We start from the raw sequence: 21,895 nt of genomic DNA on the forward strand, positions 1-21,895 counted from the left end.
AGCTGTTTCACCTTATCCTTCCCTTTTATTCTCTTCGTCATTTCTAACCTTCTTGAGAGTGGTCCTTACGTAGTTGTTTACTGAGCACCAGCGACCCTTCAACGCTAGCATAGCTGTCATCATTGACTCAGGGATCACCCTTGTCAGAACGTAACGCTCGAGTTCCTCTCGTTCCATTTCGTATCGCGAACAGTTACAGAAGACATGCTCAGCATCTTCATTTTCTTCCAAACATACTTGGCAATTCGGATTTTCCTCTATTTTGAAGCGGTGTAGGTAGGCTCGTAAGCATCCATGTCCGCTCTAAAACTGCGTGAGGTAGTTATTCACTTCCCCGTGTCGTCTATTGGACCAGCCAACAATACGTGGTATGAGACGGTGCGTCCATCGTCCCTTTCCACTGTCCTCATCGTATTTGCCACTCAGCTAGGGTTTGTTTCTTTGCGGATTTCCAAATTTTCTTTTGAGTATTGTCACCACGCCGGCTTTCTTCGTATATATTCTTTCGTTCTGTTGCTAGAAGGTCAATAGGCGGCATACTTGAAATAACGCACACTGCATTTTCTGATACTGTTCTGTAGGCAGAAGCGACCCGCAATGCACTTCTCCTATAAACTGTTGACAGCTTTTGTGCATAGGACTTCACCCACATAGCGTCCGCCTATATTGGGGCACCGTATAACATAATTGATGTAGTTACACTGGCTAGGAGTAACCTTCGACCCTGCGTTGGCCCACCTACATTTGGCATTAGTCGCGATAGCGCAGCACCGACTTTTGCTGCCTTATTGCTCGCCCTCTCGAGATGCTGTTTAAACATTAGTATTGCGACTATGGTGTGTGTGTATATATGTGTGTGTGTGTTCGTTCGTTCGTATACGCCTGCATCTCAGCTTCTACTCAGTGGATTTTAACCCACTAAGTCTTATTTTCTTTGTTTTTACTAGTTTATAGTGGGAAAACAGTCTGTTTTTACGATTTGTGGACGCGTTTTTTTCTATGGTGAATTTTTAGTTTTGAGATTTCAGTTTTTTCTAATAAATTTATTGGAAAGTTAATAAAAGTGTATTGCTTAATATATACATGAAAGAGAATAAAATCTCCTATCTTTTCACCGCCGAAAATTTATACTATCATTCGTCGTTCTTTTGTTATACACCATGAAGCGCAATTTTTTAAAATCGTTTTAACTTGAAAACTAAATGTCGAACCTTTCTAAAAATAAAACACGATTATTGAAGATTATTAGAACTATACATCACTTTAATGTAAAGTCATTTTATGGGTCATCTCAGCTTCTACACTGAGAGAAATGTAGAGTTGGATTAACCGGAAACTCTGGCAGTTTTTACCGGAGCGCTTAAGCAATAGTTTTAAGGTTGAATCTGCCTTAGCACTAACGCTGTTTTTACCGGGGAGTAAGCATAATTATAAAAATTGAATATTTTATAAGTGATTCATTGTTTTAGCATGAAAATTGGTTTATAAGTCCTCAGAGTACAGTTTATCGTATTTGTAAATTTTCATGATCCCAAAGCAGAAGATTTGCTTAGCTCTGACGATCTTACGGCAAAATCGGGTTTTAAGGGCAATGCAGGTCTACGGCTTTCAGATAAGCCAAGAGATTTTACAGGTATGTCATATTGTACTGTGAGGGCTTGTAAACCAATATTCATGGCTGAAAAATGCATTGATTTATAATTATTCAAATTTTGCGCTTCAGCATAAGTATACAAATTTTGAGGTTAACCGATTAACGCCGAGGTGCTCAGAATTTTTACTAACTTTTCGACATGTTTATTTATTATGTTATCGGACCAAAAAAATAATGCAATACCTCTATTTCTACGTGAAATTTGATGCTCTTTCAGAATCTGAGCTCAAAATTTTGATTAGACACCGAGAAAAAAAGTATGGCCGATTTAAACGTGAAGAACGTGAAAATTTTCGAAAAAAAATTTTTTCGCATTTTTTTTCACAATGATACCGCAAAGGTATCAACTTTTTACTATGATCAGAGGTGATCATGGCACTCAAACATTAATAGGAATTTTTTTCAGAAAAATTCATCGACGCGTTTTTTGAAAATGGCGGCGAGAATGAAAAAATTTTATAAAAATCTTAATCTATTGTTTTCTTGAAAACTATAAACTTTAGAAAAAAATGTCTAAGAACAAAAATGTCTTAAAATTAGTCAAAGAACACTCTCAAATTTTTTCAGTATTTTTGGAGATAATTTTTGATTTTCGAAAATTTCAAAAAATCCAATTTTTCAAAATTACCTAAAAAATTTTTGAAAAAATTTGAGAATATTCCTTGACTAATTTTAAGACTTTTCTGTTCTTAAAATTTTTTTCGTAAAGTCTACAAATTTAGAGAAAAAACTTTTTCTTGAATTGTACTTTTCGATATATTGAATACTGAGCAGGCGCTAATCCCTCGAGTCATATGGTGAGTTGTACCGCCACCTACATGTCACGTCCTACATAAAATTTTGTTTCTATCTACCACATCCTTTCACTTGTGCATATACACATATGTTCTATACAATTTGTACATGAATTATAAGTAAAGCATATAATAAAAACATTGGTGTGCACTTTTTCAATACATTTGTTATGTCACGAAAACGTTCAAAATCTTCTGCTTCATCGCATGCAGTGTATGAATCAGATTATTCGGATAGTGATTCCGACGAAAACATATTGATTCCGAATGCAGACAATTCAGGCTCCGATGATTCTGATTCCGATTGTGATTCGATATCTGATTCAGATTCTGAACATGAATTGACAATACCAAATATTACTTACAAAAAAGCTTGTGCTACTTATTCTGAAAACTTAGATAAACTTGAAAAAAATCACGAATTCATTTGGATCGATGGCGAGAAGTCATATCCAAATACTTGTGAAGAAACAGTATTATTATCTGAAGCTGCAAAAAAGAATATACAGGCGTGCGAGCCTTTCCAATTGTTTGAAACCTTTTTTTCCGCCGAAATGAAACAATATATAATTGATTCGTCTAAAGAGAATAATTATTATCTGAAGCTGCAAAAAAGAATATATAGGCGTGCGAGCCTTTCCAATTGTTTGAAACCTTTTTTTCCGCCGAAATGAAACAATATATAATTGATTCGTCTAAAGAGAATAATTATGATCTGAAATTACAAGATCTTGACACTTTTATAGGTATAGTTATTTTCAGTTCATTCAATAAAAGAAAGTCTCAGAGAGATTATTGGTTATCTGATCCATTCTTATCTAGTGAAATTGTTTCTTCTGCAATGACTCGCGATAAGATTGAAGAAATCAAGTCTAACATAAAATATTCAAAAGCTAAAGACAAGGATCCAAACGATAGAGGGTGGCGGGTTCGTTCGATGTTGAAACTTTTCCAAAACAACCTCCTAAAGTTCGGAATATGGAAAACTTCTATGTCTATTGATGAAATGATGGCCAAGTCTTATGCAAAAACTGTATTGAAACAATTTATTCGAGGGAAACCAATAAGGTTTGGTTTGAAATTTTGGGGTTTATGCACTTCAGACGGCTATCTACTGAATTTAGATCTATATTGCAGTAAAAATTTCCAAACCGGAAACAAATTAGCAAAATGTGCTTGAGGTGTAGTATTGCATTTATTAGAACCTTTTTTTCGGCTAATAAATTATAATAAAATACCTGCATTTCATTTGTACTTTGATAATTTTTTTACAAATATGGATTTGATTTTACACTTGCAAAAATTATGTTTGAAATGCACCGGCACTATCAGAGACAATCGAGTCAAAGAAAAGAATATACTTGAAAAAAAGCTCCACGAGGTACTTATATTGTAAAACATCATCAGAATAGTGGCATAAATTTCATCACTATTATGGATTCGAAGCCCGTTTTAATAGCTTCAACTGCTGCAGGTGTAAGTCCTCTATCAACTTCGAGAAGATATAGTTCAGAGGCTCGATCCAAAACTGATATACCTTTTTCGCAAGCTTTTCATTTGTACAACAAATTTATTGGCGGTGTTGACGTACATGATGGGCACTGCAATAATGTACTTCCAAGTATACGTTCCAAAAAATGGACATGGGTCGTTTTTATAAGATTTATACAGGCATCCATTACAAATGCCCACGTAATTTCCAATGCTACACGTGATGGAAAGAAAAAAGTTGGAATAAAAGAGTTAACTATTTCGATTGCTAAATATTATATTCAAAAAGGTCAAACAAGTAAAACATTTCATACACGATGTAATAGGGACAAATTAAAAAAATGTTCAAATGAAAAATGACCAATAAGAACAAGGATCTATTGTAACAAATGCAATCTATATGTATGCAATAATTGTATGGCAAAAAACCACTGATAAAAGAAATATTAAAGTGAGAGGCAAGGGGACTCACGAAAAAAGCACCCCGAAACGTGAGAGGCAAGGGGACTCACGAAAAAAAAGCACCCCAAAGGAGACAAAGTTCTACCACGTCCACGCCGTTGTCTCTGGGTAATGCTAAGAGTAGAAAAAAAAACAATGTATATGCACAGAATCAGCAAGGAAGTAGTCAAGGAACAATCTCAAATTTTTTCAAAAATTTTTTAGGTATTTTTGAAAAATTGGATTTTTTGAAATTTTCGAAAATCAAAAATTGTCTCCACAAATTCTGAAAAAATTTGAGAGTGTTCTTTGACTAATTTTAAGACATTTTTGTTCTTAGAAATTTTTTTCTAAAGTTTATAGTTTTCAAGAAAACAATAGATTAAGATTTCTATAAAATTTTTTCATTCTCGCCGCCATTTTGAAAAAACGCGCCAGTGAATTTTTCTGAAAAAAAATTCCTCTTAATGTTTGAGTGCCATGATCACCTCTGTTCATAGTAAAAAGTGTATACCTTTCCGGTATCAATATGAAAAAAAAATGCGAAAAATTTTTTTTCGAAAATTTTCACGTTTTTCACGTTTAAATCGGCCATATTTTTTTCTCTCGGTGTCTAATCGAAATTTTGAGCTCAAATTCTGAATCAGCATCAAATTTCGCGTAGGGATAGAGGTATTGCATTATTTTTTTCGTCCGATAACATAATAAATAAACACGTTGAAAAGTTAGTAAAAATTCTGATCACCTCGGCGTTAATGGGTTAAGAGGTTAGGTTGTACATATTGCAATATTTAGTCTCAAATCTTTCGCAAAACTTTTCCAAAATCTACGAAACCAACAGGTTCCTTACGAATTTGTCACTCATTTTTATATGATATGCTAAAAAACATAAACATATAAGTAAATCCTCACGTGTTCGGCGCGGCTGATATAGCGCGGGGAGGAGCCAAGCTTGGACTACTGCATACTTTGGTAGAATCTGCCTGAGTCCACCGCTCAATCAGCTGTGGTCGTCAAAGGCTAATACCACAGAAAAATGGACGGCTATTCTAACTCTACATTTCACTCAGTGTATTTAATGAATTTTAATCTATACCTAGGCTCTTTTTTTCTGTTATTTATTTATTTATTTTTTTCACTAATTCGTGAAAATCAAGAATTTTAGTTACGCATGTGCGTTTTTTCATGACGATTTTTCGATTACTAGTGATTTTAGACGCATTCCGCAAACTATCCTAATCATTATAACTTGGGAACTAAATGTTAAACTTTTCTTTCAAAATCATGATTATTGAAGGTTATTATATAGCTATATATAACTATATAGACTACTTTAATTCCTAGTCTTTCCATGAAACAGATCTGGAGTCCTTCTTTTTGTTGCTTTTTCCAGTTCTTAGGAAACGTCCCTTCTTCGAGATATGCATTGTACAGGTCCACAAAGACATCGGAGCGTGCCTGTATAGCTTTTTTCAATGCGATTTCGGGTATGTTATCCAGGCCTGAATTTTCGTTACGCCCAATTCTTTTGCATGCAGCCAGTAATTCCTCTGTATTGACTGTTGGAATTATTTTGTCATTTGCCTCCGCTTCGGGGATAGTTTACTTTCAATTGAAGAGAAAACAGCGTTGTCACAATAAGGTCCAGCAATTTTGGGCTTATAGGAGGGGGAATATAACCGCCTTTTATCTTCTTTATTATATTCTTTTTTATATTTCTTTATCCCACCAGTATACTGGCGGTCGTCTATTATTGGGAGCCCTTCTCGGCGTCGTTGCGTCGCAGGCTCGGATAATATTTCCTATTACCTGCTCGCAGATACAAACAGCTGTATTTCTTCTAGAGCCAGCAGAAATGTCTCTATCATAATCCTTCGTTTTCTAACCGACTCTTTTCGTTGTTGCACTCCCGTTGGATCTCCGTTTTGATATTCCTATCTCCATTATTATCGCTTGGTGGTCACTATTTGTGTAATGATCGCTTACCGTCCACGATCCAACTAAGCCAATCGGGCAGCTACTAACAAACGTGAGATCTATGATGGACCCTGCATCTCCTCTTTGAAGAGTGCGTGTGTGCGTGTGTGTTTTTTTTTCAATAGAGAGAAAGGTTAAAGGCAAATCCATTATGAACGATACCACCGATTAGTACCACCTGTTTGGGACTTTCACCCACTAAACCCTTTGCTATCGTTAGCTTTTAACTTCTAACGGCAACAGAATCCTCTCCGTCATTTTCACCGTCACTAACAAGGAAAGGTACCCAACCCGAACTCACCGATTTTGATGCTTTTCATATATGTTGTAGAACATAAAAAAATAAGAGACACGTATTTTTTTTTATCGGCTAATTTTCACTTTTAAGGGGTAAAAACCTCCCCTAAAGTTAACCCCCAAAAAGCGTTTTTTTAAATATCTCGGCTTAAAATTAATATTTTTCAATGAAACAAATTGGAGGTTATTTCTTACAAAAAGAGCAAGTATTTCATGGTGATTTGAAGAGTAAGGGTAGCATCCCCTATTTTTTAGGGGTTGAAAACATATATTTTTTGGCATAATTTTATAATAAAAATGTTTAAACCGACTAAAAAAAATTGGAAAAAATGTTTAAACATCCTTAATAACAAAATTTAGTTGACGTCTTTCGGTGTTTTCATAAATATTACCCCTAAGGGGGTAAACCACCCCTAACACAAAATAACTGTAAATATGTAATTCAATACATAATATTTCGTAGAAAGTTTGTATATAGAGGTTTTCGAGGTCGCTGATTACAAATCTGTTATCAGATTTTGAAAATTCAAAATGGCGGATCCAATATGGCGGACGGAAATATCGAACAAAAATTGTATATAATAAAAAAGTTTTAAACGACTAAAAAATTTGGAAAAAATTTGTAAACATCTATAATAAACAAATAAAGTTTTTCGGTTTTTTCATAGATACTTCCCCTTAGGGGGGTAAACCACCCCTAACTCAAAATAACTATAAGTATACTTCAATCCATAATATTTTGTAGAAGGTTTGTAGATAGAGGTTTTCGAGGTCGCTGATTACAAATCTGTTATCAGATTTTGAAAATTCAAAATGGCGGATCCAATATGGTGGACGGAAATATCGAAAAAAAATTTTAACTTTCAAAAAAACTTGTTTACAAATGTGTGATCTTTGTAGCCTGTACATGTGAACTAAAGAGCCTTAAACCCTAAACCCCTAAAGAACAAATAGGCTAAATGGTTGTGCATTTTAACCAAACGACTCCAAACCCCTAACCTCCAGACAAGCCGAAGGCCTATGCTTTACCGTAGACACGAGTATAGACATATTACCGATATTTTATTCTATCATTTTGTATGTAACAAATAACGTCTCGTTTTATGTTTCAATCAAAGATTATTTATTTTTCTGCTTTTATAAATTAGCATAATTTCAAAAGTAATTTCATAAATTATAAAGTATTTCATAAATTGCATAATTATATAATTTTATAAATTCAAAAAGTCCACACTTTTTTGCAAATGAAAAAACATAGGTTAATAAAATTAGTTTATCAAACTCTTTTGCGTTTTGTAATAAAATTTAATGTTGTCAAACTTGGGAGTTTTTCATTGTTACAATTATTTCGTAAGCCAAATGTTTTTTAGATGAATTCTCGAAGTAATGATTATTGTATCTATAGTAAAATATTTACAGTCTGGAATTCCATAATAATACTATTTGATACGATTTAATGAATTTATCAAAAAATCTAAATTTAATAATAAATATTATTCTAATTATTATTATTATTTTTCATTATCATTGCTATTATCAGTATTACTGTTATTATTGCTATTGCAATTATGCTTATTCTTCTTCTTCTTATTATTATTATTATATTACTATGATAATTTTTGTTATTGGTAAAAATACATAAAAGAATATTATTACTCGAACTTCATTTGCAATTAAAGAACACGTTGTTATTGAAAGGGAATTTTATATGCATTCATTAGTTTAATGAATGTTATCGTACATTCAATGATAATTCCACAGATAAATGTCTTTCACTCATAAAAGTTGTTGACAATATGTGCGAATCAGTATGTTCTTTTTTTAGATTGTTTTCATCGAGTGTTTACCTCAGCTACCTGTGTTATTTTTTAGGCAGTGAGTGAGTTTTGTGGGTATTCTAGTTCGATGCCGGAAAGTACGAATAGTACGTCTTTTTGTTTGTCAGTGGTATCATACAGTTGTAGAAAATTTTCTTTAGTGATTTTATATAGATTTACATTATTCAATTTCAAAGTGAATAAAAGTTGAATAAAACCAAAAATAGAGTTTTCCGAACATCACAAAGTGGAACGAGAATTCTTCTCCAATGCATAAATTAATGATTTGATTCAATTTACATTCACTCGTTTTATTCTGGTAGAAATGTAGCAGTCGTGCCTTACGTGCAAAAACACAGCTTGTATAAATTTTACCGCTTGTTTTCATTTTAGATTGAAAAATGAAAATTAATCCGTTAAACGTTCTAAACTTATTATTAGCATACTTTCAAGCGTTAAACACACCAGATAGTGTCACGAATTATCACGATACAGAGTTGGCCGAAAAAATAAAAGAAATTTTAATAGATGCAACACATGATTTCAACGATGTAGAAATGATTACTGATGACTCTTTGGATTTTCAAGAAGAGTATAAAGACCATAATGTGGAAATAATTGAAGATGAAGTACAACATCATTTTCCTGATCCGGATATAGCACCAACAAATCAATGTACAGCAGATAATGAAGAACTAGATTTTGAATACAAAAAAAGAGCTGTAGAATTTTGGAGAAGTAGCAAAACGAAGCAAAATTTAAGTCTCAAAACAGTGCAAAACAGATTCAAAAAAGTATCATCTATTAGTCAGCTACGTCGTTGGGCTCATTCAATTAATAAAGGTGGCACGTATAGAGAAAAAGTAGCACAAATTTGTCAGTATACCCTGGATAATTTTCAAGCAGCTCTCGACAGTGGTTCAATTATCCATGATGAAGATATAATTCGATGGGCCTTACAAGCTAAAAAAGAAATTGGTTTTAATGATATTAGATTCAAAGCTTCTAAACATTGGTTACTCAAATTTAAGCAAGCACACCGAATAGTTTCTAGGAAAATAAATAAGTTCATAACAAGAAAAACACTAGAAAGTAGTGCAGAACTTACGGCTAAAGCTGGAGCATTTATCGATGACGTTAAATCGTGTATACCAAGGATTGGACTCGAAAATTTGTATAATACAGATCAGAGCGGATTTCAGCTAGAAATGCATTCTGGAAGAACATTAGCAGTAGAAGGAGAAAAGCAAGTGCAATGTCTGGTACAGTCAATTTCAGCAACAACGCATAGTTATACTATACAGCCACTAATATCAGCTACTGGACAACTGTTGTCACCACTATTTCTTGTTTTAAAGGAACCAAGTGGCAAGTTTGGCCCTATTGTAGAACAAAACATATTTAGACCAGAAAACGTGTACGTGGAAGCATCCAAATCTGGAAAATTAACAACAAGTAAGGGAACTAATAACAATTTTTACATTGTAATATCGTTGATCAGTTAATTAGTAAGTCGTTTAATTGCAGATCACTTCAAAATCTGGTTGGAAAAAATATTTTATCCCTATGTAGGCCATCACTCAATACTATTACTTGATTCTTGGAGTGGTCATTGTGACAAAGTTATAGAAGAAACAATGCCACAAAATAAAATTATTAACATAAAAAAATTCCAACTGGAACCACAGGAAAAATACAACCACTTGATGTCTATGGATTCCGTATTTTTCCGAAAAACTTTGTCCGAACATTTTCTGATAATGTAATGTTAATGGATCATGATATGAATTTACATGTGAGAAATAATATAATTAAACTTCAATCATTGGTTCACAACCAACTGTCTTCACCGATATATATAGATTTGTTTAAATATTCCTGGTATAAAAGCGGTTACGTCAATGAAAAACCAGATAAATTTGATAATCCTATAGATTTCAGTTTTGGAAAGTCTTGTGCAACACATTGTGAAATAGAAGGGTGCACAAACATTGCAATTGTACGATGTGGTTGGTGCAAAAAAGCATTGTGCTTTAAACACTTTTATGAGGACTACCATTATTGTAAAAACATCGTAAAATAATATATTTTATGCTCAATACAAAAAATGCACTATGGCAAAAGATAAAAGATTGTAGATTATTATTATACTCTAATATTATAAACAAAAATACATTATAAGTTGAATTTACAATAAAGGAATTTCAATAACATTCTGATAACAATTTCTACGGAAATTATAAAACTGCTTCACACACAGAATTTTCTTGTTTACAAATTTAGGAATTTGAGGTGGTTTGGTTAAAAAGCACAACCATTTAGCCTATTTGTTCTTTAGGGGTTTAGGGTTTAAGGCTCTTTAGTTCACATGTACAGGCTACAAAGATAACACATTTATAACAAGTTTTTATGAAAGTTAAAATTTTTTTTCGACATTTTCGTCCACCACATTGGTTCCGCCATTTTGAATTTTCAAAATCTGATATCAGATTTGCAAAGAGCGATCTCGAAAACCCTTATATACAAACCTTCTACAAAATATTATGGATTGAAGTATACTTATAGTTATTTTGTGTTAGGGGTGGTTTACCCCCTAAAGGGTAGTATCTATGAAAAAATCGAAAAACTTAATTTGTTTATTATAGATGTTTACAAATTTTTTCCAATTTTTTTAGTCGTTTAAAACTTTTTTATTATATAAAATTTTTTTTCGATATTTCCGTCCTATTGGTTCCGCCATTTTGAATTTTCAAAATCTGATAACAGATTTGTAATCAGCGACCTCGAAAACCTCTATATACAAACTTTCTACGAAATATTATGTATTGAATTACATATTTACAGTTATTTTGTGTTAGGGGTGGTTTACCCCCTTAGGAGTAATATTTATGAAAACACCGAAAGACGTCAACTAAATTTTGTTATTAAGGATGTTTAAACATTTTTTCCAATTTTTTTAGTCGGTTTAAACATTTTTATTATAAAATTATGCCAAAAAATATATGTTTTCAACCCCTAAAAAATAGGGGATGCTACCCTTACTCTTCAAATCACCATGAAATACTTGCTCTTTTTGTAAGAAATAACCTCCAATTTGTTTCATTGAAAAATATTAATTTTAAGCCGAGATATTTAAAAAAAACGCTTTTTGGGGGTTAACTTTAAGGGAGGTTTTTACCCCTTAAAAGTGAAAATTAGCCGATAAAAAAAAATACGTGTCTCTTATTTTTTTATGTTCTACAACATATATGAAAATCATCAAAATCGGTGAGTTCGGGTTGGGTACCTTTCTTGTAAGTAAGTAGTTCTTAGTTCTATCTTTGGTATATCCTTCCCGCGGTAACACCGTTAAGTATTGCTTTGCGGGGAGACTTTTGGGCTACCTCCCTCGTCTGTTGATGTGGCCGTCATCTTTTAAGTCGTCCATTTGCGTCACTTAAACAGTCTATCGTCATTTTTCTCCTTCGCCGTCTGCCGTCTACATTTTACCGCATCGTCTGATTGTCTGTTTCTTGCAGCATCTCACGTCTTCTTCTTCTTCCTTCTTCGTCTTTTCGTCTTCTGGAGGATGTCCGCAGCAAAATTATTTATTGCGCTCCATCCGTCAGCTGAAGTTATCATAGATACCATGATAGACTTAAGAGTTACTCTGGTCTGCAGATAGCACTCAAGTTTTTCTCGATCCTGTCGGTAGAGTGGACATTTATTTGGTCTCGTATCAGAGAGTTCCGCCCTTGAGGTAGTCGGACATTATTCTTCTTATATACGTAGGCACTCCTAATTTTGACAGTGCTTGATGTATTTTGCTGCAGTTGACCGAGTTCGGTGCATTTTTAAAGTAGAGTGTAACAACTACGCAGTACTTTTTTGTACCATTTTTCCACCTTTTTCCGCTTATTGTTGCTTGTGCTGTATTTACTACTAGGCCGATCGCGTCTAATGTTGAGCGACACTTCCGGAAACCAGACTGATATTCTGCAAGCCCTCCTGTCCCTTCGGTTGTGCCTTCCATTTTAACGCCAATTGTGCGTTCAAATATTTTGTCCTGCGTATCTAGCATGCAGAGCAGTCTATATTACGACTCTTTTACAGGTGTTTTGCTACCTTTTGGTGACAACACAAGCCTCTGCTGTTTCCAGTTTAGTAGAAACGTCCCTTCTCTGAGACAAGTGTTGTATAGGTCTATAAACTTTGTCGGATAGGTCTAGATGACATGTTTTAATGCGATATGCCATCGAGGCCTGGAGCCTTGTTATTTCCGACCCGGTGACAGATTAGATTAGATTTTATCTGCTGTACAACGTGTTGTACAATATATTAGTGTATAGATATAATTTCAAAGTTTCATTATTTATAAAGATTTGTGTGTAGGTGTGCTTGCAGGTGTGTGTGTTGTATATATATATATATATATATATATGTGTGTGTGTGTATATGTATATAGAATTGTGATTGAGATGCTGACGTGTGAGGAATGAGTGAATGATTTTGTTATCAGGGTGACTATGTATTTTTGCGGTTAAAAAAGTAGTTTTTAGCCTCGCTTTTGAAATGATTGATAGCTATGGTGTCACGTACAGACAGAGAGTAGCTTCTCCTCCGTAACTAAGGGTATATCCTTCATATCTTTTTCTTCTCCTAGAGCACATAGAGTGTCCGGTTGGCTTAAGAAAAGAGGTGTTTACCATCCTGTGTAGTACCTCTGGGCACTTTAGCTGGAGCATGTAACTTCCTCTGATCTTCTTCATGACGATTTTATAAGGCCGGCCCCAAGGATTCTCACTGACCTCATCTTTTTTCTTTGCAGCTCTCGACCACATCGTCTCCTTTACCGGTTCGGTAGAATCTCTTCCTTGCACGTTGTTCCAACTTCCTTGCTCGATGGTAAGCTCTCCGCGCTTGTTTGATTTTATCATTCCATCAATATACTGGCAGCTATCTTCGGCTAGACACTTTTTTTAACATTACCGCGTCACAGACTTTGGTGCGCTGTCCCGTCATTAGTGTAGCCTTGTTGTCTGCTGATCCCGTCGATTGAATATTTTCAAACACTATCAAAAATAACTTCTTGTTACAGTCTTTCACTTTCCATTCGATCCTTGTACTACTGACTTTTGCATAAGATATCTTCTTTGGAATTTCCATTATTATAGCATAGTGATCACTATTCGTGTAGTGATTGTAAACGGTGTTCTCAACGGGGTCAAGACTGGTTGGTGCATGGACGTTTTCGTGTCCGTGGCCGTTCTTAGGCGGATGTTAGCGTATCCGCAGATGACTTACCTGCACGCGGACTTATCGTGCACGATTTAGCTGACTGAGATTTCTGGATTCATACCTTATATTAAAATGCACGTAACTTTGATGGGTTGTTTGATTTAGGTTGGTTATTTTATAATTAAACTATACACTTCTAATTTTAGTTGAATTGTTATATTTGTTTTATTTGTCAGCGAACCAGAGCACTCAACCTTAGCTTATATTTGATGTTTCGTAGTTTACAATTGGTGTTTGCTTATAGATATTCTATTAACCTTACTTAGTACGTTTATCAAGTTCTAGCTGGAATTATTGTTGTATTATAGTATGACTTACACTAACAATCAGCTACTCGCATGCTAGATGACACAGTATTCTTCTCAGTGTGACCGATCCTTATTGAACTTATATTAAACAGATTAAACGATATCTCGTGACAGATGGCAGACTTAACTAAGCTGTGTTTTCACTAACACCAGATGTATTGACGGGCCCTTTTCTATTAGGAATGGGACGCTCGACTAGTAATTGAAGAGGTGTACTGTTTGTGTACAGACTTTTCGTATTCGATCACCAGGTACAGTTAGTGGCAGTAGCTTGACTCGTGTAAAATGGCACTGCTTGAATCAGCTTCGGGGTTTTTAATGCTTCGGTGCCAATGCAAGCAGTTGTGAAATTAAGATAGGGAAGATTGTGGTGATCCAATCAGCATTCGCCACACTAAGGATTGACGCGTACGCTTACAGTCCGGGTTCGCGCGCGAGAAGTGCTGACACAGAGGTCAAGACACTCGCTCCAATTTTCGGCGCTCGATACATGTTGCAATCTAGTTGCACGGATGTCAGTATACAGTTTGTGTACGTTTCGGGTTGCAGTCACGCAGGGATGGCGTATAAATATTTGTATTTAATTTATGTATGTAATATGAACGTGGCACCTTACATGATCAATCAGGATCCATTTCTCTACCTGTCTTACGAGGCAATTACTGACAAATGTTAAGTCTATGAAGGACTCTGCATCTTCTTTTCTAAACGTGGGGTGTCACCTTGGTTTAGCAACACCAAGTCCAGTAGCGCGAATGCCTTCAGTAGCACCCGTCCCCTTGCACGGGTTTTGTGACTACTCCACTCAGTCGACCATGCGTTAAAATCTCCGGCTATGATGTGCTGCTCTATTGGTGCGCTAGGCGGGGTATAGCAACTGTATACATGTATGCCATCAATCTTTGCTCTCACAAAGTCATTTTCCTTAGTCATTATCCTGTTTTGAAAGACTAAATCTTTGCATGCCCAGATTGCTATTTTACCTTCGGTGTCGGATTCCCAGGATGGCTTGTGCAAATCCTTGTACTGCTTACTAACAAGAGTGACATCGACCTCGTGTTCTCGTACAAATTGACAAAGAAGGTCTTGCGCAGTTTTACAATTGTTGAGATTTAGCTGGACTATTCTCATTTCGGCTGTTAGTTCGCTTTATGCTTGGTAGACTGAGCCCAGGTAACTACTGGCAGCATGGTTTGTCTGAGGACTTTCGTCTTTTCCCTGGAACAGTACACATTGCGGTTTATTGCGACAGCTATTTGCCTTGTGTCCTATGTTACCGCACTTGTAACAGCAGTTGCTACGGTCTTGCGTTTCTATGCACTTATTGCTAATGTGGCCAATATCGAAGCATTTATAATAACACTTAAGGGGCTTATTTTTACGGTTGAGCACCCGGATCCTACAGTTCGTCCTAACCTGGTCTCTTCTTGTTATAGTGCTTTTACTGTGGCGCCTTCCACTAGTACTGCTTTGACCGTTTCTTGGAAGTTGAGGTTTTGTCTCCTGCCACTGTTCTGCGTATCTTGTTTCTCCTAGCTTGTTAAATAAAGGAGCCGCTTTTATTGTTGACAAAATATCTGCATAGCTCTTTTCTTCTGCAGCCTTAATGATTAGAGCATCCGGTCTTGCCCGCGATGGTCCGCCTTTGCTGGTCCCATTCTGATTAGTGACGCCTTGGAAACTTTTATTCCCTTACTTGCCTTTTTCTCCTTTTTCTTTGACTTTCTTGTGACGACTTTCTGTCACGCTGCCTTGTTAGGTTGATCGTACTCTTCTTTATCCCCTCTATTCCTATCCTGCGGAATAGTTGAGGCTTCCTTTGTTGTATTTGCCTTTTGAGATCTAAGACTCGGAGTTGTCTGGGTTTTCTTCCGCCGGATTCCCAGATGCTGGCATTGCTGTAGGTTATCATCTGCCGTGCAGAGATTTTCATAGCTTGATCTTATGCTTCGGGCAAGATCCTTAATCTGTTTGTGTACATTGTTCCTGTTCTTCGCCAAGACGGTCCAAGAGCACATTACTGTGCGATACGCAAGCAGCTCATTTATCGCTGTCTGCATTCACCTCTAATTCTATATCACCATATAGAGAAATACGTATGGGTATAATAATAATTTTTTGAAAATTCGCCCCGCAGTTTTTACTTTTGCCCCGCTATTTTTACTTTTATCCCGCAAAACTAGTTTTCGGGAAAAATATACCACTTTCGCCCCGCTTATCAGGGGTAAAAAGTGGGGTTTCCGGTCGGGTGTGAAGTAAAATTATTTATTCCGACAATTTTCACATTAGGGTTTTCAACTTTCTCTTTATTCACTTCGCAAGTGTAAGTTTTTAGTTAGCGAAATAAATGTTGTATTCGAACTTTCCTCATTCAAACAATTAATAATGATTTCTTTTTTGTTCTTGAAAACTTTTTTTGTCTGAATTGAGTTTGCTTTTTTCAGATATTGAGTTACAACTTTGTCCAGTTTGTCTATGCGATTATCTTCATTTGTGTTTTTGATTATTATCTTGGATACACGTTTTGGTTTGCTAACAAAAAACGTTATTAGAATAAATTTTATTGAGATATGATTTGCAAAAATGAACGATCTCCGAAGAGTTAAAGTTTAGCTTCTGTCCCCTATGAAAATAATGTGCAGAGATCTGCACATAGATCTCTGCAGTGTTTTCTGCATAGATCTCTGCATAAGTCTCTGCACATTATTTTCGTAAGCGTGCTAAGAGGATATTCGTTGGAATAGCTGCTTGTTTTATAGGCCGTCGCTAACCAAATTGTCACATACTGTATTTTTTGAAGTCCATGATTGATCTTTGTAAAGTATCTTGATTTGTTTTTTTAGATATTGCAAATTACTTTTTTATACTTTTTTGCTGATTACCTTATTTGATTACATCATTTGATTTAATGAACCGACGATCGAAATTCGTATTGTATGGAGTAGGTGAGTTTAACGTGGAATAGTTTTGAGTTTTCGCCTTTGCTGGCCTGTCTTCGATGCACCGACGTGTTGAACCTCTTGGCTTGTGGAATAGGTGGGTCTAGCCGTTTCTATGTTTAAAATAACCCTCGCCTTCGCTTGCCTTCCTTTGATGTGCCAAAGAAAAACGAGTCAGAACAGATTATTTCTCAAATAGAACAGAGGTGCATAATTTTTCGGCATATAGACTCTTAGATTTTAAATCACTTCCAGAGTAGAGGAGTGATTTACAGTCTGCGTGATCTAATTTCTCTATACCTTATCTACTTACGTAGCTTTTATTACACCCCACAGCATATTTTTTTAAAAGGCCTTTGAACCTCTTATAACTATAAGTATTCGTGCTAGCTCAGTTGGATCTGTAATGCAAACTCCACAATTGATCTAAAAAAAGCACTTTACTCCCTTGGTACAATTTACCGTTCTGCAACCCCCTAATCTAAGAATACTATTTGCGACTCATTTGTATTGAATAACTTTGAAGCATATATGTTCCAATAAAAGATTAAAATTGATTTAATATTTTAGAAAATTCCTCTACCATATATCAGGACCAAAAGTAACAGCTACAAATATATCTTGCATTCTAAAAACTGAAATTGTTTGTGATGATTCATCCCCAACTGTGACATATTCTTTTGGTAAGTGTAATTAGTAAGTTTTTCTTATTTATAGAATTGAATACATTATTCATGGACTAAGAACTTTTGAATGATAATTTTATTCCTAAAACGAAAGACGAGACAGGTTACTGTTTCGAATAATTTGTAAAGATTACTCGAAACCTCTTGGTAAAAAACGCAAAGGTTTGTTACTTACGAGCGCATCAAGGCACTGAATATACTGTTAGATTTACTGTTGAAGTGTTAAGAAACTAGGAGCTGAACATCAGTTTGTCTGTCCAGATACTCCTCAGCATAATGGTACGTCAAGAAGATGTAATCAAACTAAACAACGAAAAATTCAAACGCTGATGTACGATACGAAACTACCTAAAAACATGTGAGATTTAGCCTTGAACACAGCAGTATATGCATATAAACAGAGCCACATGTATCAAACCATATGACTTCTCCATTAGAAAAATTTAATCGAAATATTAAAGTTGATTAAACCCAGCTTGAACGCTTTGTATGCTCATCCTCTATTTAAGTGTAATGTAAGGTTGTGCTGAAATATCGATTAAAAAAATTTTTTTTGTATTAAAACCTAATATCCCACGATTGATTGAATGGAATCGGATGAAATTTGGTTAGAGTATAGTTTGAGTTATGTGGAATAACAGAAAAATGTTGAGAAGGCCCATAATAGTTTCATGATAAAAATGGTGTATTTTTAGTAAATAAAAAAAATACACTATTTATCATACTAAAGTGAATTCTCTTAAAAACTGAAAAAGATAAGACAACTTTTCTCGGTAGATTTAAGTTCAGTAGACTAAAATCGCAAAATGGGCCTTTTTTTCCTTGAATTTTAGGGCCCCTGAAAACTATTGTGGGCCTTTCTCTTATTCTCTTATTCCACATAACTCAAACTATACTCTAACCAAATTTCATCCGATTCCGTTCACTCAATCGAGAGATATTAGGTTTTAATCCAAACAATGTTTTTTACACCGTGCGCCGTACGAAGTCTCTCCCTCCCCCCGCCCGAGAGTCGCCCATCGTGGGAAAAATGCCAGCTCTACTCCTGTGACCTCAGCGCCCCACCTCCTGACCCAACATGGCCCTATCATGTCACCAACCGGCACTATTAGGTTAAGCAGGGTATTTGCCAGCTGATACGACAGACAGGTTAGGTTGGTTAAACCGACCCGGGCCTCTGTATTATCCGTCGACCTGAGAACGCCAAACAATCTAGTTTTTCCACGGTACCCTCAGAGCAAAGGGCCGACACCCATGTGCAACCCCGGGTAGGCAAAGAACTCGAGGGCAATTGTGGGTCAGCAGTGTAGGGTGTTGTGCGCGTGTGGTTTATTTCTGTGTCTGTTGTAGTGTGTTTTCCAACCGGCACTACCGCTTTCGCTCGTCTGTGACAGTGATCTTAGCCTCCAGTGAGACCGCAGTGCCATTCTTGTATCATCCCAGCAGTAGGGACCCAAGTATCGCCCCTAGCCCGGGAAGAGCTCACTCTCGGGAGAGCCCATTATTAGTGGATCCCTCCAGCCGATTGATTGCCCCTGTTAGGAGGATCCACAAGCATAGGAAAGCCCTTTGTACCGGAGGTTTTTTCATTCACACTCTCCCTCCTGGGACGAGGTTTGACTCAGCACGCCGAGTAAGCCCACCGGACGGGCCCCCCAAAAATAGATACAGGATTAAAAGCATACGTACTGTAACTTATGAATCTATTGCAATACCTAGAAGTCAACATTCAAATAAAATAAATAGATTATTAGTAGATACTAGAGCACAGATAAATATTATCAAGAAGCATAGCTTATCAATAAAATCAAATAAATAACAATGATCAAATTTTAATTTAAGGAATAATAAAAAATGCCATAAGTACTCTTGGCTAAAAAAAATACCTATTAAGAGAATTTATTTCGACTTTCATGTAGCGCCAGACGCATTTTCCATCCCATATAATAGAATTATAGGAACAAAATTCTTATTAAAACAAAAGATAAGATTAGACAAAAGTTATTTGGAAATGAACAATAAAAAAATGGAATTAAAATCGGCAATGAGTCTAAATAAAGTCAACACTAGTAGTATTGAAGAGAAGTGAGAAAAATAAAGTAAATAATTGCATTTCAGAAAATGAAAACGAATTTATCACAGACGCACACGTCTGTAACGCGAGCTGCGAGACGAGTCAGCGATAAGAGTCCGCAGAGCCTCAGTGGTTAGAGCCTCTCGCTTGTTAATCTCGGGGTCCGCGGTTCAAGCCCGCGTCTACTCTTTTTCGCTTTCTGACTCGTCTCCTCTTCATCCGTTACAAATTTAAATACTCAGATAGCTTGTCATGTTGTTCAGAAGAACCTTTAGAAAGGGCGCAGCAGAGTAGCTAGAATAACGTTAAGCTTGTAGAGTTCATGCGCGGTTCGAAATTGAACATTCAGCAGTGATTAAGCAACAGAACGAAAAGTAGTGCATATACAGTTTTCCGACAAATGTAAAAGTGTTTAAAAACAACATAGACTGGGAAAAAACGAAAATTGTTCACATGATGTAAATGACATAAATTTTATTACATTCGACTAGGAATGAAGGCGCACTTCGCGCGCTCTTGATTCTATCTCTGTCTAATAACACTGGTAGAAAATATATCATAAGTGTTGGGCGGCACACTAACGTCTGCTAATATTTTATAAGCATGTAACATGTTAGTAAATCCCTCAAAACTATTTTTTAATAAATATGTTAATAATGCTCCATGTCGTCATCATCGGTTTGATTAGAGAATTTGAAGAAAAGTTCAGTATAAGAGTCAGTGGGTTTGTCTGTCATTAGAATGTCATTTATTTGCATTATAAAAAAGCTATACAACTGAAATTTTACACAGATACTTACTATGCTACCTAGAAAACATGTAACCTACATGATTATGATTTAACTGTTTTCATTCATATTTTCACATCGAGGTCCATATGAATTTTTTAATTTAGCGTATGAAATTTTGCTTGTAGACAGTTACACAGAAACTACCATCTCTAGCACATTGTATTTCTGGTTTATTTTTACATGAAGAAAGTGAAAAGTATTTTATCTTTTTTGTCAAGGCATTAATTAGAATTTTGACTTTTAACAGTTGTGAGAGATTTTGAGACCGATAACTGTTTCTCCATTTTTGCATTTTTTCTCATTCGAAAACTAACAGGTCTAGAAAGCTCATATTTTGCATATAGATTTCTTTTGTGATTGTGGAAAGATATTTGAAGTTGAATCATTGTTAACTGAAATACTTTTGTGTTCGACTACAACACCCATGATATTTATTTAGTCGTATAGCATGAGTTTGCATTCACATCAGTGTCGGAGTCGAAATCAGAAGTTTTTCAGTTAAGGTCGATTCAACTTTAAATATCTTTTCACAATCACAAAATAAATCTATATGCAAAATATGAGCTTTCTAGACCTTGAAACGGTCCGCGAACGGTTAGAACGCAAACGCAAGGAATTCGTGACCCGAGGTTAGTAAATCAGGAGACAAGCACATTCGAAGAACGATAATAAACTTTGATCCACCCGGTAATATCTGTTGAGTGGACAAAAGCCTTCCCTATCCTCTGAAGTGGGAGACCCACCAGAGGAGAGCTGCTCGTGTGTTGAAGGATGTGAGTAGGGTCTATCCACTACGCACGCCCCGCACACTTAGGTAAACCATGCAGCTATTAGACTGATGTGGGAGGTACTACCGTCTCACCATGAATCTATTACCAGATACGCCACCTAAGAACAGGGTACTACCATCCTGCACCGATGACACAACTAATGGGGGGGGGGGGGAAGAGGATGTACTAATAAAGGGTCAAAATTATTTATATTTTGTAAAGAGTTATTCATTTATTCCTTTGATAGTTATTTGTAAGCGATACTGGATCTCAGTCTACAGGAGATGGAGTGGACTGCATACATACTCTTCGAGAGCCTGGGGCTCATGGACTTCTAGGTATGGTGGAGACCGGAGCAAGCAGCGAGTACTACCATTCGCTCGTTACTCAGTTGAGAGCCAGATCATTAATGCTCGCTGCTGGCTCCGGGGCTCCTTATATACCCGAATTGCTCCCTCTCTCCTGCGTTACATGCGCGTACGCCATCTACCCGCGCATAGGTAGACTATTTACATTTGGCTACTAGCGCCACTTGGTCGGTAAGTTGCCTACGCTAGGCAAGTTATCTGTTGCTGTTCT

The 21,895-nt window shown here is 35.9% G+C and overlaps 1 protein-coding gene across 1 annotated transcript in view; it reads left to right on the forward strand.

Moving 5' to 3' along the window:
• The window catches only part of mRpL53 (mitochondrial ribosomal protein L53), a 70,055-nt gene that overhangs the window by 34,775 nt on the left and 13,385 nt on the right, over positions 1–21,895 (forward strand). Inside the window, 1 exon segment of the mRNA NM_001191047.1 lies at positions 17,566–17,678. Within this exon segment, the coding sequence (NP_001177976.1) occupies positions 17,566–17,678 (113 nt within the window).

The sequence above is a fragment of the Nasonia vitripennis genome, assembly GCF_009193385.2.
Source record: "Nasonia vitripennis strain AsymCx chromosome 4 unlocalized genomic scaffold, Nvit_psr_1.1 chr4_random0005, whole genome shotgun sequence".
Lineage (NCBI taxonomy): Eukaryota > Metazoa > Arthropoda > Insecta > Hymenoptera > Pteromalidae > Nasonia > Nasonia vitripennis.